Source organism: Cervus canadensis, chromosome 23 (genome assembly GCF_019320065.1).
Source record: "Cervus canadensis isolate Bull #8, Minnesota chromosome 23, ASM1932006v1, whole genome shotgun sequence".
Taxonomy (NCBI): domain Eukaryota; kingdom Metazoa; phylum Chordata; class Mammalia; order Artiodactyla; family Cervidae; genus Cervus; species Cervus canadensis.
In genome coordinates, this window is record NC_057408.1 from 48,082,398 (window position 1) to 48,097,882 (window position 15,485).

Consider the following 15,485-nt stretch of genomic DNA (forward strand, 5'->3'; position numbering starts at 1 on the left):
TGCGCCTGTGGGTGTGCACGTGTGTGTTAAGGGTGGCAACTGGTACTGTCCAAAATACCCATTTGACACAAGGTCAACCTCTCGCACACCTCAGGCTGTGGCATGTGGGGCCTCCCTCCCAAGGCCCAGCAGACCGGCTCCTTCTCTCACCTCAGCGTTCATTTTTGATCCACTTCCTCAGGGCAGCCTTCCTGGAAGCCTACGTTCAAGCCCTGACTTGCCCTGTCAGTCATTTCCCACCACTTTTCTAAGATGATTCTCTCCTCGCCCTCCTCACTACAGTGACTTGTCTGACTTCTCCATTCACTCTAAGGTCAAGGAGAATGGGGGCAGTGGCTGGACACATTCTATACCTGTTACCCAACACATAAAATAAAACGAGCAAACCGAAGTCCAACCTCCACCCTACTCCTTCTCCTGCAAGTTCAATGTAAAAATTCTGAGTCTAGCAAACCTAGAATCCATGTCTACGAGAGGAAGTCTCTCGGGAGCCAGGCTGAGGTTCTTTATAACCCTCCACATGCACGTCAGGGTACAAAGTAGATGTGCCATATTTTATTAAAGATATTATCAATATCTGTGGCCAGATCAGAAAGACATATAGGTCTTATGAAGCTGACCAGGCAAGTGCAGCTCACAAACAATTTCATTCCCTAAAAAAATGGACAGTTACAGGAAGCACAGGCTACAGACTCAATGTGGTGAACTGAAAAATGACCCACTTGGGATCATAAAACGAGGGAAGGACATATTAATATATGCTGACCTGGCAGGTCATCTAAAACACTGTCCAGGAGAGGGGAAATGATCTGTGTGCACAGGAGTGCCCGCATAGACTGTAGCCCAGAACCTCAAAGCTCACAATTAAATCATTTAAAGAAAAACAAAAAATCAGAACCACACTGGCCAGACACCAGACCTATAAAAGTAAAATTCGCTCAGTTGTGACCAACTCTTTGGGACCCCATAGACTGTAGCCCACTAGGCTCCTTTGTCCATGGGAATCTCCAGGCAAGAATACTGGAGTGGGCTGCTATTTCCTTCTCCAGGGGATCTTCCTGACCCAGGAATTAAACCCAGGTCTCCTGTACTGCAGAAAGATTCTTTACCATCTGGGCTTTACAGGGAAGCCCAGACCTATAAAAGGAGTGAAAGTCACCCAGTCGTGTCCTGCTGTTTGTGATCCCATGGACTATACAGTCCATGGAATTCTCCAGGCCAGAATACTGAAGTGGGTTGCCATTCCTTTCTCCAGGGATCTTCCCAACTCAGGGATGGAACCCGGGTTTCTTGCATGCAATTTCTTTACTGTCTAAGCCAACAGGTCATATGAAAAAAATAATCATACATGGCCCTGGTTTTGCCTTTTGTGTTAAGAGTTGGAGAATAAGGATGGGAGAGAGGAGCCGGGGTAATTTTAAATAAGATGCCTTTGGCAACTCATCCTGGCTCAGTGTAGCATTTTAGAATGATCTCTGAGCTATTTGCCAAATTATTAATACAAGAGAATCTATGTTGAAAGTATCAATGCGGGCTTGAGTTCTGCCTGGTACTTTTCTGACGTCAGCTACTTGCCAGATGCTGGCCAGATGGACAGGCTGGGGGTGGGGGCTTCCGCTACTAACGATAAGCTTAACAGCGAGTGCATGGGCTGGGGTCTGACTCTGGCCTCTGCAGACATAACAGCCTAGAACAGAGAAAGGATCCTCTGCCCGCTCCTGGGGCCAGGGCTTCTGACATCAGGCTGGGCTGGGGGTGGAGAAGGGAACCAGAGCTGGATGTTTTTAGCTGTACCTGCCCATCTGAGCCTGGCAGGGGGTGGCGGGGGTATCCTGGGTCTGTGCGCTCTACCTGGAGGTGCATGTGGCAGGCCTGGCATGGGCGAAGGTTCCCACAAAGCCCGGCTCCCCTCCTCCTGCAATACCCTGGGCTCTGCCCACCTCTGAGTCAGGGCAAGTCTGCCCACTGAAAGCACACAGGACCCCGTCAGGCCCCACGGGTGTCTGGAGACCCAGCGGCCGCAGTGGGGGGAAACAGTGGTCAGCCAGGAACAGAAAGCGAATCACCCAAAGGGAAAAACAGGAAGAGCCCATGAAACAAAAACAGCAAGGAAAGGTTTTGCATTTAACACCCACATTGTCCTACTTTCACTTTCCCAGGAGATGATTCTGTCATCCGGAGTCCGGTGCCAAATGTTTGCTCAGAGCTCGGACAGTGGCCCACGGTCACCAAGGAACCCCAGCGAGCTGAACTTGAACTCAGCGCTGCTAGTGATGGGCGGGACTGGTTGCCCCCTACCCACTGGGGTCCATGGACATGCAACCTCAGAGGTGCGGTTCCACCGTGAGCTGGCAGCGTTCACACACACGGGCCACTCAGCCATCTCACACCCTCTGAAGTGCTGTACCTGGGCCAGGTGGATGGAAGAATCCTGGATATGACGCATGTGCTGGTCCTTCCCTGAGGGACCCCCCCGGGCATGCCAGGGCAGGGGGTGTCGTCGAGAAGAACCAGGTGGAGCAGTGTTTGAAAGCCCCAACCCCAGGAAGAACCACCACCACCGTCCACAGGGACAGCACGGCACCTCCGAGTTCCCCGAGGAGGCTGAGGGGCTCAGCGCCCTGACCATCCCTCCACCACCACTCACCATGTACGAAGGGAAGATGAGAACTCGCTTGTGCTTGCCGCAAGGCCACTGGGGGTCATCCAGGAGATTCGGGTCATAGTCCATAAAGTCTCCCAGGTCACTACCTGAGGATCAACGCAAAGTGATAATTAGGGCCCTGACCTCATGAAGCAGAAGTGGCTGGGCGAATGCCTGGTCCAGAGTTCGATGGTAGAAAGGCTGGTTTCAGGTTTCTGAGCCCAGTCACATCGCTCACTGTGACCATCAGTAGATGTCTCTGCATGCCAATGAAGTGTGTCCCACCCGTGTGCCCACCGCCCCTCCCTGCCCTGGGCAAAGGAGTTCGTCAAACACTTTACATTCTGACATTATTTCCATTAAAAAAAATACTTATTAATCTCCCTGACCTGGCAGAGCACAAAACCTCATAAGCATGAACATTGCTGTGAACACTCACAGACTACAAAACAAGGCACGGAAAAGGCTCACTTTCTAAACATACAGATCGAATGAGCCTCAAGTTGTTGCATGTGAGTAGCACGTTCGGTGTGAATAATTGTGGGCAGGCTCTGGGGGTCTGAATGCACACAAACCAGATCAGATACCAGTGCAAACAGCAGTCAGTGACTGGAGGAGGCCGAACAGCACCTGGACGGCCCTGAGGAACTTCACGCTCACCTGGAATTTCTCTGAGAGTGGAAAGAATCCTGCCTCATAAAGCATTTTTCTCCCTGTGTCAATTCCCACAAAGGCTTGTACAGGAGAAGTGGAGGCTTCTGTCAGCGGCTGAGTAAGTTCACCTGCTGTGAGAGTCACTAAGGGAGTTTTCACACCTGCCTGTTCATTTATGGCCCAATTATTTGAAAAAAGCTAACTTAAAAAAAAAAACATTTATTTGGCTGCACCAGGTCTTAGTTGCGACTTACAGGATCTTTAAGTTGCAGCATGTGGGATCTAGTTCCCTGACCAAGGATCAAACCTGGGAGGGCAGAGTCTTAGCCACTGGACCACCAGGAAAGGCCTGAATGGCCAAACTTGAGCACTAGGAGAATGTAGGTAAGAAGCAGGTAAGCGGAGAGATGAGGAGCTGAGAGGCAGAAAGAAGCCAGGGAGTCAAGCCTCTCTGCAAGGTGGTCTGGGCATGTCTCCTCGTGGAAGCTTAGGGGCTGGCGACTAAGGCCTCTCATTAGAGAACCTGCCCTGTGGCCTGGTCATGAGCCTGCCCATCCACCAATGCACACAAGGAGACCCAATCCATGCTGTCCACTGAGGCACCTCCTGCAGCCAGACCCCAGCTTACCTGTGTCGAGGCTCCCCTGGGTGCTGCTCGCCCGGCCAATGGAGAGGCTGCGGTGGCTCAGGGTACGGAGCTGGGAGAATGAGGACGTGGAGTCTAAGGTGTTTCTCCGTGTTCCGAAGGCATTCGTGGGCAACAGAAACTGGGTGTAAGAAACAGTCTAAAAGATGAAGACAAAAACAGGCAGTGATTAACCCCCGGCAATGAAGGAGATGACAGATGAGATGGTTGGATGGCATCACTGACTCGATGGACATGAGTTTGAGCAAGCTCCAGGAGTTGGTGATGGACAGAAGCCTGGCGTGCTGCAGTCCATGGGGTTGCAAAGAGTCGGACATGACTGACTGAACTGAACTGAGTGTGAGGTTTGCATTCTGACCAAGCTGTGTTGCCACGCCAAGTTCAGGTCAACATTCTCATAGCTGGGCAATTCTAAAATCCAAGATCTGAAAAATGAAATTTGTTTTTGCACATGTTTGTGCCAAAACCTAAACTGGACTGACTTGAGGCCATCCTAGTTTTAATTTATCCCACTCAGCGTGAATATTCATGTGATATTCGTGTGTCTGAGAGATACTCCTGTGTCTGGTCGCAAGGGACCATCTCCAAAGCTGCTGGGATGTTTTCTAACTCAGAAGGCATATGTCGCAGTGCTTTGTTTAATCCACCACGGGTAGAATTCCAGAAGATCAGGCCCCAAGAGTCTCTGATGAGGGCTCTGCCCTCCCCCGTTCCCCTGGCAGATGCTGTATCTATGGTGCTCATCTCACTCCACCCTCCCTCCTTCCCCTGTGAACACTCAGTCTTCAGGAATGAAGCTGCAACACGTGTTTTTCTTTTCACCTGCTTGGCAGAGACGTGGCTCATGATGCCAGTCCGATGCAGCGCGCGCGTGTGTGTTAAGTCGTTTCAGTTGTGTCTGACTCTTTGTGACCCAACAGACTGTAGCCCGCCAGGCTCCTCTGTCCATGGGATTCTCCAGGCAAGAATACTGGAGTGGGTTGCCATGCCCTCCCCCAGGGGATCTTCCCCACCCAGGGATCGAACTCACGTTTCCTTCATTACAGGCAGACTCTTTACCACTCAGTCACTGGGGAAGCCTGGAAAGCCCCTAAACACTGTCTAGTAGTATTGCTACTCACCACAGTTAATACATGTTCAAACCACCCGCCACTCCATCCAGGCACACGCATGTGTGTGTATGCGAGATAAAGCAGTTTCCCCTCACTCAGTTTGTTACGCATGGCCCAAAAAGACTACAGGGAAAATTCTAGGATAATTCCTCAGCTTTAAATTGTGAGTCAGTCAGAGCAGTATGATGAAATCTAGCACCATCCTGCCCAGCACATGAACCATCCCTTTGTCCGGCGATCCCACCCCTTAGTCATGGAGTAGCCATTTTGGTTATCAGATGGATTATTGTGGTATCACAGGGCTTGTGCTCGAGTATTATTTTACTTACTAATGGCCCCAAAGCACAAAGTAGTGACAGAGTACAATTCGGATAGTCTCTTACTGTGCCTAATTTTAAAAGTAAACTTTATTAGCGGTATGTACATATAAGTAAAAGCATAGCATATATAGGGTTCTGCCCTACCCAAGGTTTTAGGCATCCACTGGGGGTTCTTGGAACATATCCCCCGAGGATAAGAGTGGGTAACTGGACTAGTCAGGATGGGCATTCACGGAGAAACAGTTGGGCAGCTATGTAACCCATCTGCATACCTGGACAGGGGGCTTCCCCGGTGGCTCAGCCGGTAAAGAATCTGCCTGCAATGCGGGAGACCCAGGTTCGATCCCTGGGTCAGGAAGATACCTTGGAGAAGGGCACGGCAATCCACTCCAGTAGTCTGGCCTGGAGAATCCCATGGACAGAGGAGCCTGGTGGGCTACAGTCCATGGGGGTCACAAAGAGTCGGACAGGACTGAGGGACTAACTCTTCCTTCTGGACTGGTGTCACTCATGCACCCAGGTTGTGCCCCACGTCAGGTTTTCCAGCCTAAGGGTGGTTCGTGGTCCATCACGGCCTCAGCTTCCTGGCCTTTGCGGTGTCTGTCGCACAAGCCGGAGGTCTGGGAGCCATGTGGCCTTACCTTCCCGTCAGCACCCAGCTCCACGCCTTCCAGGCCGATGATCTCTTTCAGGCTCACGGCTCCCGCTGATTGTCTCCCTCCATCCAGCTTCAAATCTCTGCAGGGACAAGCCAAGGATAAAGATGCTTCTGTTTGCACCCAAAGGAGCCACGGAGATGTTTACTGTTGGGACACCAGAGTCACTCTCACAATAATGATGGAGGAGGTCCCACCGTGCCTGACGGGATCTTCTCTTTGTCCTTCTTTCGGGGCTTCTTGGTAGTTCCACCCACTTTGATATAATGAAATTCAACTGAACAGAGAGCCTGAAGATGAGAGGCAGGCTCAGTAGCCAGTGGATTACCAAAGTCCCTTCCCTCTCAGCAAGGCCGTTGGCTCTTAAATGGCCAGACTAACAGGAAGCCAGGGGAGGTCACGTCTCCTTGCCACCCCCTTATTAGACAGGAGGAAGAAATTCTTACCCAAACAGTTCTCAGCTTTATTACTAGTAATGAAGGAACTAATGCCACAACAGCCACCCCAGCTACCTTACTGGGCCACTCAGACAATGACTATCTCTATAAAAGAATAATGTCCATTACATTATTCCGTGTTGCTCAAACAGTAAAGAATCTGCTTGCAACGCAAGAGGCCCCGGTTCGATTCCTGGGTCAGGAAGATCCTCTGGAGAAGGGAATGGCAGTCCAATTCAGCATTCTTGCCTGGAGAATCCCAAGGACAGAGGAGCCTGGCAGCCTACAGTCCATAGGATCGCAAAGAGTCGGATATGACTGAGCGACTAACATTACTACCACTACTACCAGCAAGCACTTCCTAATTTACTTTCACACATCCTCCTTTTCATTCTTTAAGATCACCTTATTGGACATGCGTTGCTATTGTCCCATTTTACAGATGAGAAAAATGAGGTCCAGTGCAAGTAACCGGCTCGCCAAGGTCCCCACTGACAGTGGGCTGTAGACCCTGGTGTTGTATCCAGTGCAGCATTTCGTGCAGCATTCTTCCCTGGGTCTGGCTGTGGCTCTGCTCGCGGGTAACTATTCACATTTTCAAGGCCAATCCCCCTCCTTACAGGAGCTCTAAGACTTTCACTGCGTATTAGAATCGCCTGGGATCTTTGACAAACTACAGGCACATCTCAGAGATTCTGCAGGTTCAGTTCCAGATGACCCCAACAACACAAATATTGCAACAAAGCAAGTCACACAAATTGTTCGGTCTCCCAGTGCTATAAAAGTTATGTTTGCACTTTAGTCTATGAAGTTTGCAATAGCATTATGTCTAAAAAAAAAAATGTACAAGCCTTAATTAAAAAAATACTACTAACAAATGCTAACCATCATCTGACAATGCAGACTGCCACGAACCTTCAATCCATAAAAGGAAAAAAAAGAAAAAAGCAGTGTCTGTGAAGCACAATAAAGCGAGGTGTGCCTGTATGGTGTCTGGCCCGCGTCCCCAGATGTTCATTCTGATTCAGTTGAATGGGGCGTAACCTGGTCGGCTTGAGTTTTAAATACTCCCAGGTGATTCGGATTGGAACTAAGTTTGGAAGCTCCCTCTTCCAGCTGGGCTCCACACGCAGCCTTGTTAGTCTAAGCTGCCCCAGGCCAGCAGCATACGTGCCTTATGGCCCGGAGGGAACTGCCACACTCTGAGACGTCTCCTACAACCTAAGCAAGAATAAACACCATGTAAAGGCCAGACTCTCTAGGCCAAAGGTGACAGAATCATGGGAGGAGAGAACGAGAGCCCGGTGTGTGGTGAGGAAGAAAGACAAGAGGCCGTCCCTCCCACCTTCCAGGAGGGAAAAAAAAGTATCTTTTCACTGTGTTAAGCAATCATCCTTGTCTATGGGCGTTCCAGGCATGGACTGGCACCCTAATCCTATCTGATTGATGACAGTTTTCAAAAGAAACACCCAAGACCTGTACCTAGGAAGTACTGCACTTTCTAAGGTAGTCTCCTTGGGAGGCCATGGTTCTGCCCAGATCAAAAGGTCTCTGCAGCCCCTTTTGGAATCAACACTAACATCATGCAGAAAGAAAAAAACAACCAACCCATCCCAGTCTTCAAACTTTATACTTATATATATAGTGCATGTGTATGTATGTGTGCGTGCATATATATATGTTAGTGTTAGTTGCTCAGTTATGTCCGACTCTGCGACCCCATGGACTGTAGCCCATCAGGCTCCTCTGCCCATGGAATTGTCTAGGCAAGAATACTGGAGTGGGTTGCCATTTCCTTCTCCAGGGGATCTTCTCGATCCAGGGATAGAACTCAGGTCTCCTGCATTGCAGGCAGATTCTTTACTGTCTGAACCTCCAGGGAAGCCCACTGAAAGACCCCCAAATATTCTGAGTCATAGAAGTGCTCTGGGGAAGTGTCTGAGTCCACCTCGGGTGCCTCCTCTGCTGAGGACCACACTCCCTGAGGGCTCTGAGGGCCCAGCTGATTTAAGTCACATCACCTTATGAACATGCCACGCCAACAGAGAGCCCCGCTTCCCAGTTATTGACCTCAAATCCAAGGCGGGAAGGACCAGGTGGGCTGGAGCAGAGCAGGGCTCAGCAAGACCACGAGAACCTCAAGTTCCCCGGAGACTAAGTGCGCGGTTGCCTCGCCTCCTACGTGAGCCACCGGGGGCGACTCTCAGAAAATTTCCTCAAGCAATTAAGGACAAAGACGATGACTGAATAAGGGCCCTAAAAAGGGAAATGCCTTCAGAGCAAGCACCAGAACAAGAGGCAAAAATAGCTGTGGTGGGAAAGGATGGAGTGGCCCAGCGGTGGAAGACCAGGAGGTGAGCTGGCACAAAGAAGCAGAACCCGTATTTTGTTAAAGGACCCACAACACGCTTCCTCAGACTTACTGCTTTCCCAAAGTCTAACCCAGAAAGCATGTGCCTCAAATTCCAGCTCCTAGACAACTGCCTCCTTGTTTCTACTTCACCCAGATGGAGAATGTTCCTTAGGACTGAAATGAATACAAGAGCAGGAAATATCTTTATGGGATGAGAAGATTAAAAGAACTAAGGCGTATTCAGATAGGTCCCTATTAAGAGTGCTCCTGGACACGGACATAGAGAATAGACATATGGACACGGTGGTGGGGGTGGGGAGGAAGGAGCGGGTGGGATGATGGAGAGAGGAGCAAGGAAACATACATTACCATATGTAAAATAGGCAGCCAATAAGAATGTGCTACATGACTCAGGGAACTCAAATTGGGGCTCTGTAAAGACCTAAAGGGTTGAGGTGGGGAGGGAGGTGGGAGGGAGATTCAAGAGAGAGGGGATATATGCATATCTACAGCTGATTCATGTTGATGTTTGGCAGAAACCAATACAATACTGTAATGCAATCATCCTTCAATTAAAAATAAATCTTAAAAACTTAAAAGAATTTTAAGTTAAAAAAAAAAAAGAAGAGTGCTCCTACATGGAGAGCTGGCTGTAGGCAGGAACAGAGTCTCAGTCCACATCTGTATTTCGTCCACCTAGCGTCTGAGGTGTAAAGATGCTTAAAGAAGTGTTTGCTGAGCGGAGGTCAACTGACTCCTTGTTGGTTCATAAAGATGGCACAGATGGTGGGTGTTTTTCCATTGTGCCCCTTTCCATCTGTCTCAATTTGCTCCCAGGCTCAGTGTTTCCCCGGGGCAGCCCTGCCTTTGCCAACTGGCCCCTTGATGCTAGAAGCACAGATCCCAGTTTGCAGAACCAAACCAGCCACTTTTACTCCACACTCCCCTTCTTCTTTTTAAAAAAATTTTGGCAGCACCTAGCGGTATGTGGGATCCTAGCTCCCCGACCAGGGATCAAACCCATGTCCCCTGCATTGGAAGGTAAAGTCTTAACCACTGGACCGCCAGGAAAGTCCCTCCATGCTTCCACACACTCCCATTCTCGACTCCTCCCTTGTGAGAAATGGAGCCATAACAAAAATACTTTATGTGCACATGAAATGCAAGACTCTTCTCCATGAGATAAACCCAAGCCCTGCTTAAAAGGAACAGGGAGGACTTCCCTGGTGGTACAGTGGATAAGAATTCACTTGCCACTGCAGGGGTACACGGGTTCGATCGCTGGCCCGGGAAGATTTCATATGCTGTGGGTCAACTGAGCCTGTGCGCCACAACTTCAGAGTCTGTGCTCTGGAGCCCGCGAGCCACAACTCCTGAGCCCATGTGCTGCAACTGCTGAAGCCCGTATGCCCTAGAGCCTGTGCTCCACAAGGAGAAGCCACCGCAATGAGAAGCCCGTCATCGCAACGAAGAGTGGCCCCCACTCACCGCAACTAGAGAAAGCCGGCGAGCACCAACAAAGACCCAGCACGACCACAAATAAATGAATAAAATTATTAAAAAATTTAAAGGAACAGGGGTTCTTAGCCTATCCAAGTGCCTCACGGACACTTTGGACCACATGGAAGAGAGAGCTCTATGGGCAAAACTCCAGCACCCCTGACCACAGGAACCCATCTCTGGAGAATTACTGTGCCCCCTGCATACATCACAGCCACCACTTTGCACCCTCGGAGCTTAACCTGTATCATTCTACTTTCTAAATAACTACGGCACGCTGAGAATGAAAGTGAGACAGGAAAAGAGTGCGTCCACCCTTGACGGCTACTGAGAAAACACACACTGCTCATTACAGTCCAACAGAATCTCCCTCAGCGATGGATGGTGCTCCTTCTGAGCCGTCCCGCGGGGCAGGCATGAGCCACCCATGGCAATGCAGCACTTGCAGTGTGACCAGTCGACCGAAGAACTGAATTCTTACTTTTGGTTAATTTTAGTTAAAATTTAAATAGCCACGTGCGGCTACTGTACGGGATTAGTAAGTCGGCTTTCCCGAGGTGGCCTGGCCACTTTCTGCCCACTGTCTCCAGGGATGTCTCCGACCTAGGCCCCAGCTCAGGGAAGAGTCCTTGTTAGGAGCCCCGGAGTGAATGGGAGAGAGGCAGGACCCCGTGGATGGAGCCAGTGCAGCAGGTCTACCCTCCGTGGGGAGGAAATGAGGACTGTGATGCCCACGGTAACAGGGGACCCATGCCCTGCACCCCATCAGCACCCCAGGAACACAGCTCCCAGCTGAGATAAAAATTCACATCCTATACAAGGCACAGAGTGGCACATTCTTTTGCTCTGAGGGGCTGTTTAGATGGGGGGCACGGCAGTGGGGGTTTTGGTGATGCTGGAGCACACAAAGGACAGTGAGCAACAGTGCTCCCCAAGTTCACAGCATCCCAGGCCCTTCGTGCCTCCTGGAGAGAAGGGTGGTGCCCAGTGATAATCAAGTCTGAATTCCCTGCCGGTTTTGTAGAAGGGAGTTTACATTATGTCTATTAACTAAAAAGATATTTCCTGCAGACTGAAGCTGCTGCACCAATATTGGCTATATTCACATTTCAGAAACTTCACTGACATGGTTATAAATATCACGACTGCTCTAGAAAAACTGACTGCTTCGTGGTGGCGGCCAAGGGCACACTTGTTCATTTTTCTCTGCCTCATTTTCAGGAAGAGGTTGTCACTAACTTCAGGGCTGCTGTTTTGGTGAGACTGAATTAAGAGCGCCCACGTATACACATCCATTTACACAGCCACATGTGCACGGAAAATGAAACATATCTCATCTACATCAATAATGTCATCTCTTTAACAGCTTTTGAATTTGTTCATATTGAGACTCTTGGGATCTTAAACATTTTTCATAGAGAAGCTGACAAACTTCTCGAGGTGCCTTAGCTAAGTGCTCTTATAAGAGTTGCCGAAACCATATACAGTCAACCCTCCATATTTCAGGTTCTGCATCCATGGTTTCAACCAACCTTGGATCAAAAATATTTGGAAAAAAATCCAACAAGTTCCAAAAAGCAAAACTTGAATTTGCTGCGTGCTGGCAACTATTTACATAGCATTTACATTGTACTAGGTATTATAAGCAACCTAGAGATGATTCAAGGGGCTTTCCAGGCAATGCTAGTGGTAAAGAACCCACCTGCTAGTACTGGAGATGCTGGAGACAAGGGTTCGATCCCTGAGTCAGGAAGATCCCCTGGTGAAGGGCATGGAAACCCACTCCAGTATTCTTGCCTGGAGAACCCCATGGACAGAAGAAGCTGGTGGGTTACAGTCCATAGTGTTGCAAAGAGTCAGACACGACTACAGCGACTTAGCACGCACATACACAGAAACGATTCAAAGTACACAGGAGGATGTGTGTAGGTTATACACAAATACGCCATTTTACATACGGAACTTAAGCTTCTATGGATTTCAATATCCACCAGGGATCCTCAAACCAGTCCCCTGTGGATACCGTGGGATGACTACATTAACAGGAACCATATGAAATTGCTGTTGTCTGTCTGACTCACATAAACAGCAACTTCATATCGTGGCTCCTAACTTATAGACGCAGCAACTGCTCGGGGCTTACATGTGAGTGTAAAGCAAGCAAGAGACCCGTGGCCCTTGATGCCCTGCTGTTTTGGGATTCAAGGGTTGAAGCTAACCTTAGAAAGGAGTTCTGAATGATGTTACTGGTTTACCCAAAGACAGTCCTCTAGAAACAACAGTGGAAAAGAATTAAGCAGAAGTCCCAGAGGAGCAGTGATAAAATCTTGATGTTTTCTTTCTAAGATCATCCTTCTGAATTCTCATCAAAATGCCATATGAAAACAGAAATATCTTTTCAGCTCAAATGCCAGCATTAACCCTCCAGTACCAGGAGACTGAGCTGGATAACAAAACTGTAGTGGAAAGTAATTAAAAGCAAACTGAAGCTGGACATTTCTATTTTTCTGAAAAGCCTAGGAGATTATTTTTTCCCCAGGTATCTCGAGAGTTCAAATGTCAATTTATTTATGTTCTACCTGCTTCTGAAAACGGAATGAGGCAGGTTCAAAAATACCAGATGTGGATATTGTCCAAAATTGTATGCATTAAGGTTGAAATGCTATTGTGTGCACTCAGAGACAAACAGGGCCAATCAGATTACAGAAGAAAACCTTATTTGGGCAGATGTGCCGACAGAAACCACTAGTTAAGAAACTGCGGACAATGCAAAGGTCTGATTCCTTCTCTTTCACAGGTCTGGGGGATGCTACAGCTCGGACTTATTTTGCTACGAGAGCTCATTTCTCATTCAAGTTTGTTAACTTTTGCAGAAGCTATAGGCATGAAACATGCTTTGAAAACTCAGCACAGACTTTTTAATACAACGTGTGGCCAATGGGGATGGGGAGTGGATGCTGTCAATTCAAGGAGGGGGGATGGGGAAGGGGGGAGGCTAAAACAGAAGATGAAAATGCACTGGGGGATGCATCCAATCAGCAGTTGTACCCTTAAACAAGGAGCAGAAATATAGGCTGGTTCTTTTGGGGGGTGTAAACCTCTCCTTCACAGGATAGCACTGGAAGTCATTCAATGTAGCTCTCCCGAAAGCTCCACACTGGAAACCCCCTGGACCTCTGTCTTAGTTTTGGCTCCCACGGCATAAAGTGAATGCACAGTTGTGAAGTCAACCGACCAGAGCAGATGGCCAATCTAGATATTCTGATGCCCAAAGGGGGTTACCCAGGTTGCTATTAACCACACAATGGCCAACTCTTGATTTCACCTTATGTAATAGGCAAAATGATCTTTTGTTTCCTTTTTAAAAGCTCACTGAGCCATAGTACATGAAGCTGATCAAACAAGATTCCCTACTAGATAACAAGAAATTCAAGTGAAGACCCTTTCCTTAGGGAGCATATGAACTAATATTCCTCTTACTTTTAAAATAAAAGGCTTTAACTACTTAATACCTGGGAAATAGAGGGAAAAATTGTGTGTGTGGGCAGTTAACTTTTCCATGGCTTTCTGCTTCCAAAGTGGGGATGGCCTTTTATCCCTAGTCATTCCTCTCATGGTGTTCTAAACTCGAGACCTTGGAATGCCAGCCTGGAGCTCCACTGGGCACTTGCTCTTTAAAGGATCACAATAGGTTGAACATTGATGTGTAAATAATTTAAAAGCCTATTAAATATTAACAGGATTTCCAGATCCTGCAAAAACAAGAGAGCTTTGTGGTGCACAAAGCAAAGCTTAAAAAGCTGGATTAGGAAAGAAAATGCCACTTGTGGGCTCATTTTAATTAAGAGCTCATACATCCACTGGAACTCAACCACACAGCATTTATCATCGTCTAAGAGGTCCTATGTGTCACCTCGTCAGATATGGAACAGCCGCCATCTTGGATTGGGCCTGCTCCCTTCTGTCAGAGCAGAACACTGTTAACTCATGGCTTAGTTGATGGAATAATGCCCAGGACTGACAGGAAAAAGTGAAATCAAAGCAGCTTTTAGTCCAGAAGTCCAGCCGCTTTCACACTCAGCACTTCATTGATAAACCACCCCTCCTCCCCACTTGGGTAACTGGCAGACAATGAAGGGACCTTACCACAGCTTACACCAAAATCTTTGTCTAAAGGCAGTGCCTATAAACAACGGGGTAATAGCATGATTCATCCATGAGATCATTCCTGAATCTGTCTCTGTGTGGAAATATGCTTGGTGTGAGGAAAGAAACACAATTTGTGAATGTGCAATTTTCCACAATGAAGAGAGATGTTTTTGGCGAAAATGGGTGGGGAGGAAGGGGGGATGGGCCGGGAGCAAGGCAGGCAGCACTTAGGCTTGGAGGCCCTCTCTAAGAATAGAAGAAGCTGTCCTCTGTGTCACAAAATGATCAACTCAGGAAATGGACCCAAGAGGATGACCTCATCTCAAATTCCCCAATGCCAAGAAGCGAAGCACATAAACACCATGTGGAAGCTGCTATGTTATATCACGCCCCCCAGAGGTAACCTGTGCTCCACTGGGAAGCCATTTTCTTCATCATATGGTTTCTGATACATTTGTTATTTTCTAAAAAATCTTTATTGAATTTGTTACAATATTGCTTCCTTGTGCTGGTTTTCTGGCCAAGAGGCATGTGAGATCTTAGTTCCCCGACCAGGGATAGAACCTGAATTGGGAGGCAAAGTCTTAACTACTGAACCACCAGGGATGTCCCTCTGATACATTTATCATAAAATTAACCCAGTGACTATCATTCAATCTGGTATGGTTATCTGAATGAGTCTGTACCCACACACGTCTCAGAAACTGGTTTCTGCTGGAATCACTAGTTTGGTCATCTTCTTACATAGCTCTGAATCACAAGTTAATTGGATTCATTCCTACTTCGTTTTGGTTGGATCCATACATATGAAAGCTTCCCAGGTGGCTCAATGGTAAAGAATCTGCCTGTCAATGAAGGAGACACCCGTTCGATCCCCGGATCAGGAAGATTCCATGGTGAAGAAAGTAGCAACCCACTCCAATATTCTTACTTGGGAAACCACATGGACAGAGGAGACTGGCAGGCTATAGTCCATGGGGTCATAAAGACTCAGACACAACTGCGTGCACACAC

At 48.2% G+C, this 15,485-nt stretch overlaps 1 protein-coding gene across 2 annotated transcripts in view; it reads right to left on the reverse strand.

Moving 5' to 3' along the window:
• The window catches only part of CABLES1 (Cdk5 and Abl enzyme substrate 1), a 99,826-nt gene that overhangs the window by 14,673 nt on the left and 69,668 nt on the right, over positions 1 to 15,485 (reverse strand). For both annotated transcript variants that reach the window (XM_043444068.1, XM_043444067.1), the window contains 3 exons: positions 6,018 to 6,114; positions 3,927 to 4,083; positions 2,648 to 2,751 (listed from right to left, as the gene is read on the reverse strand). In XM_043444068.1, the coding sequence (XP_043300003.1) occupies positions 2,648 to 2,751; positions 3,927 to 4,083; positions 6,018 to 6,114 (358 nt within the window). The remainder of the gene's footprint in view (positions 1 to 2,647; positions 2,752 to 3,926; positions 4,084 to 6,017; positions 6,115 to 15,485) is intronic.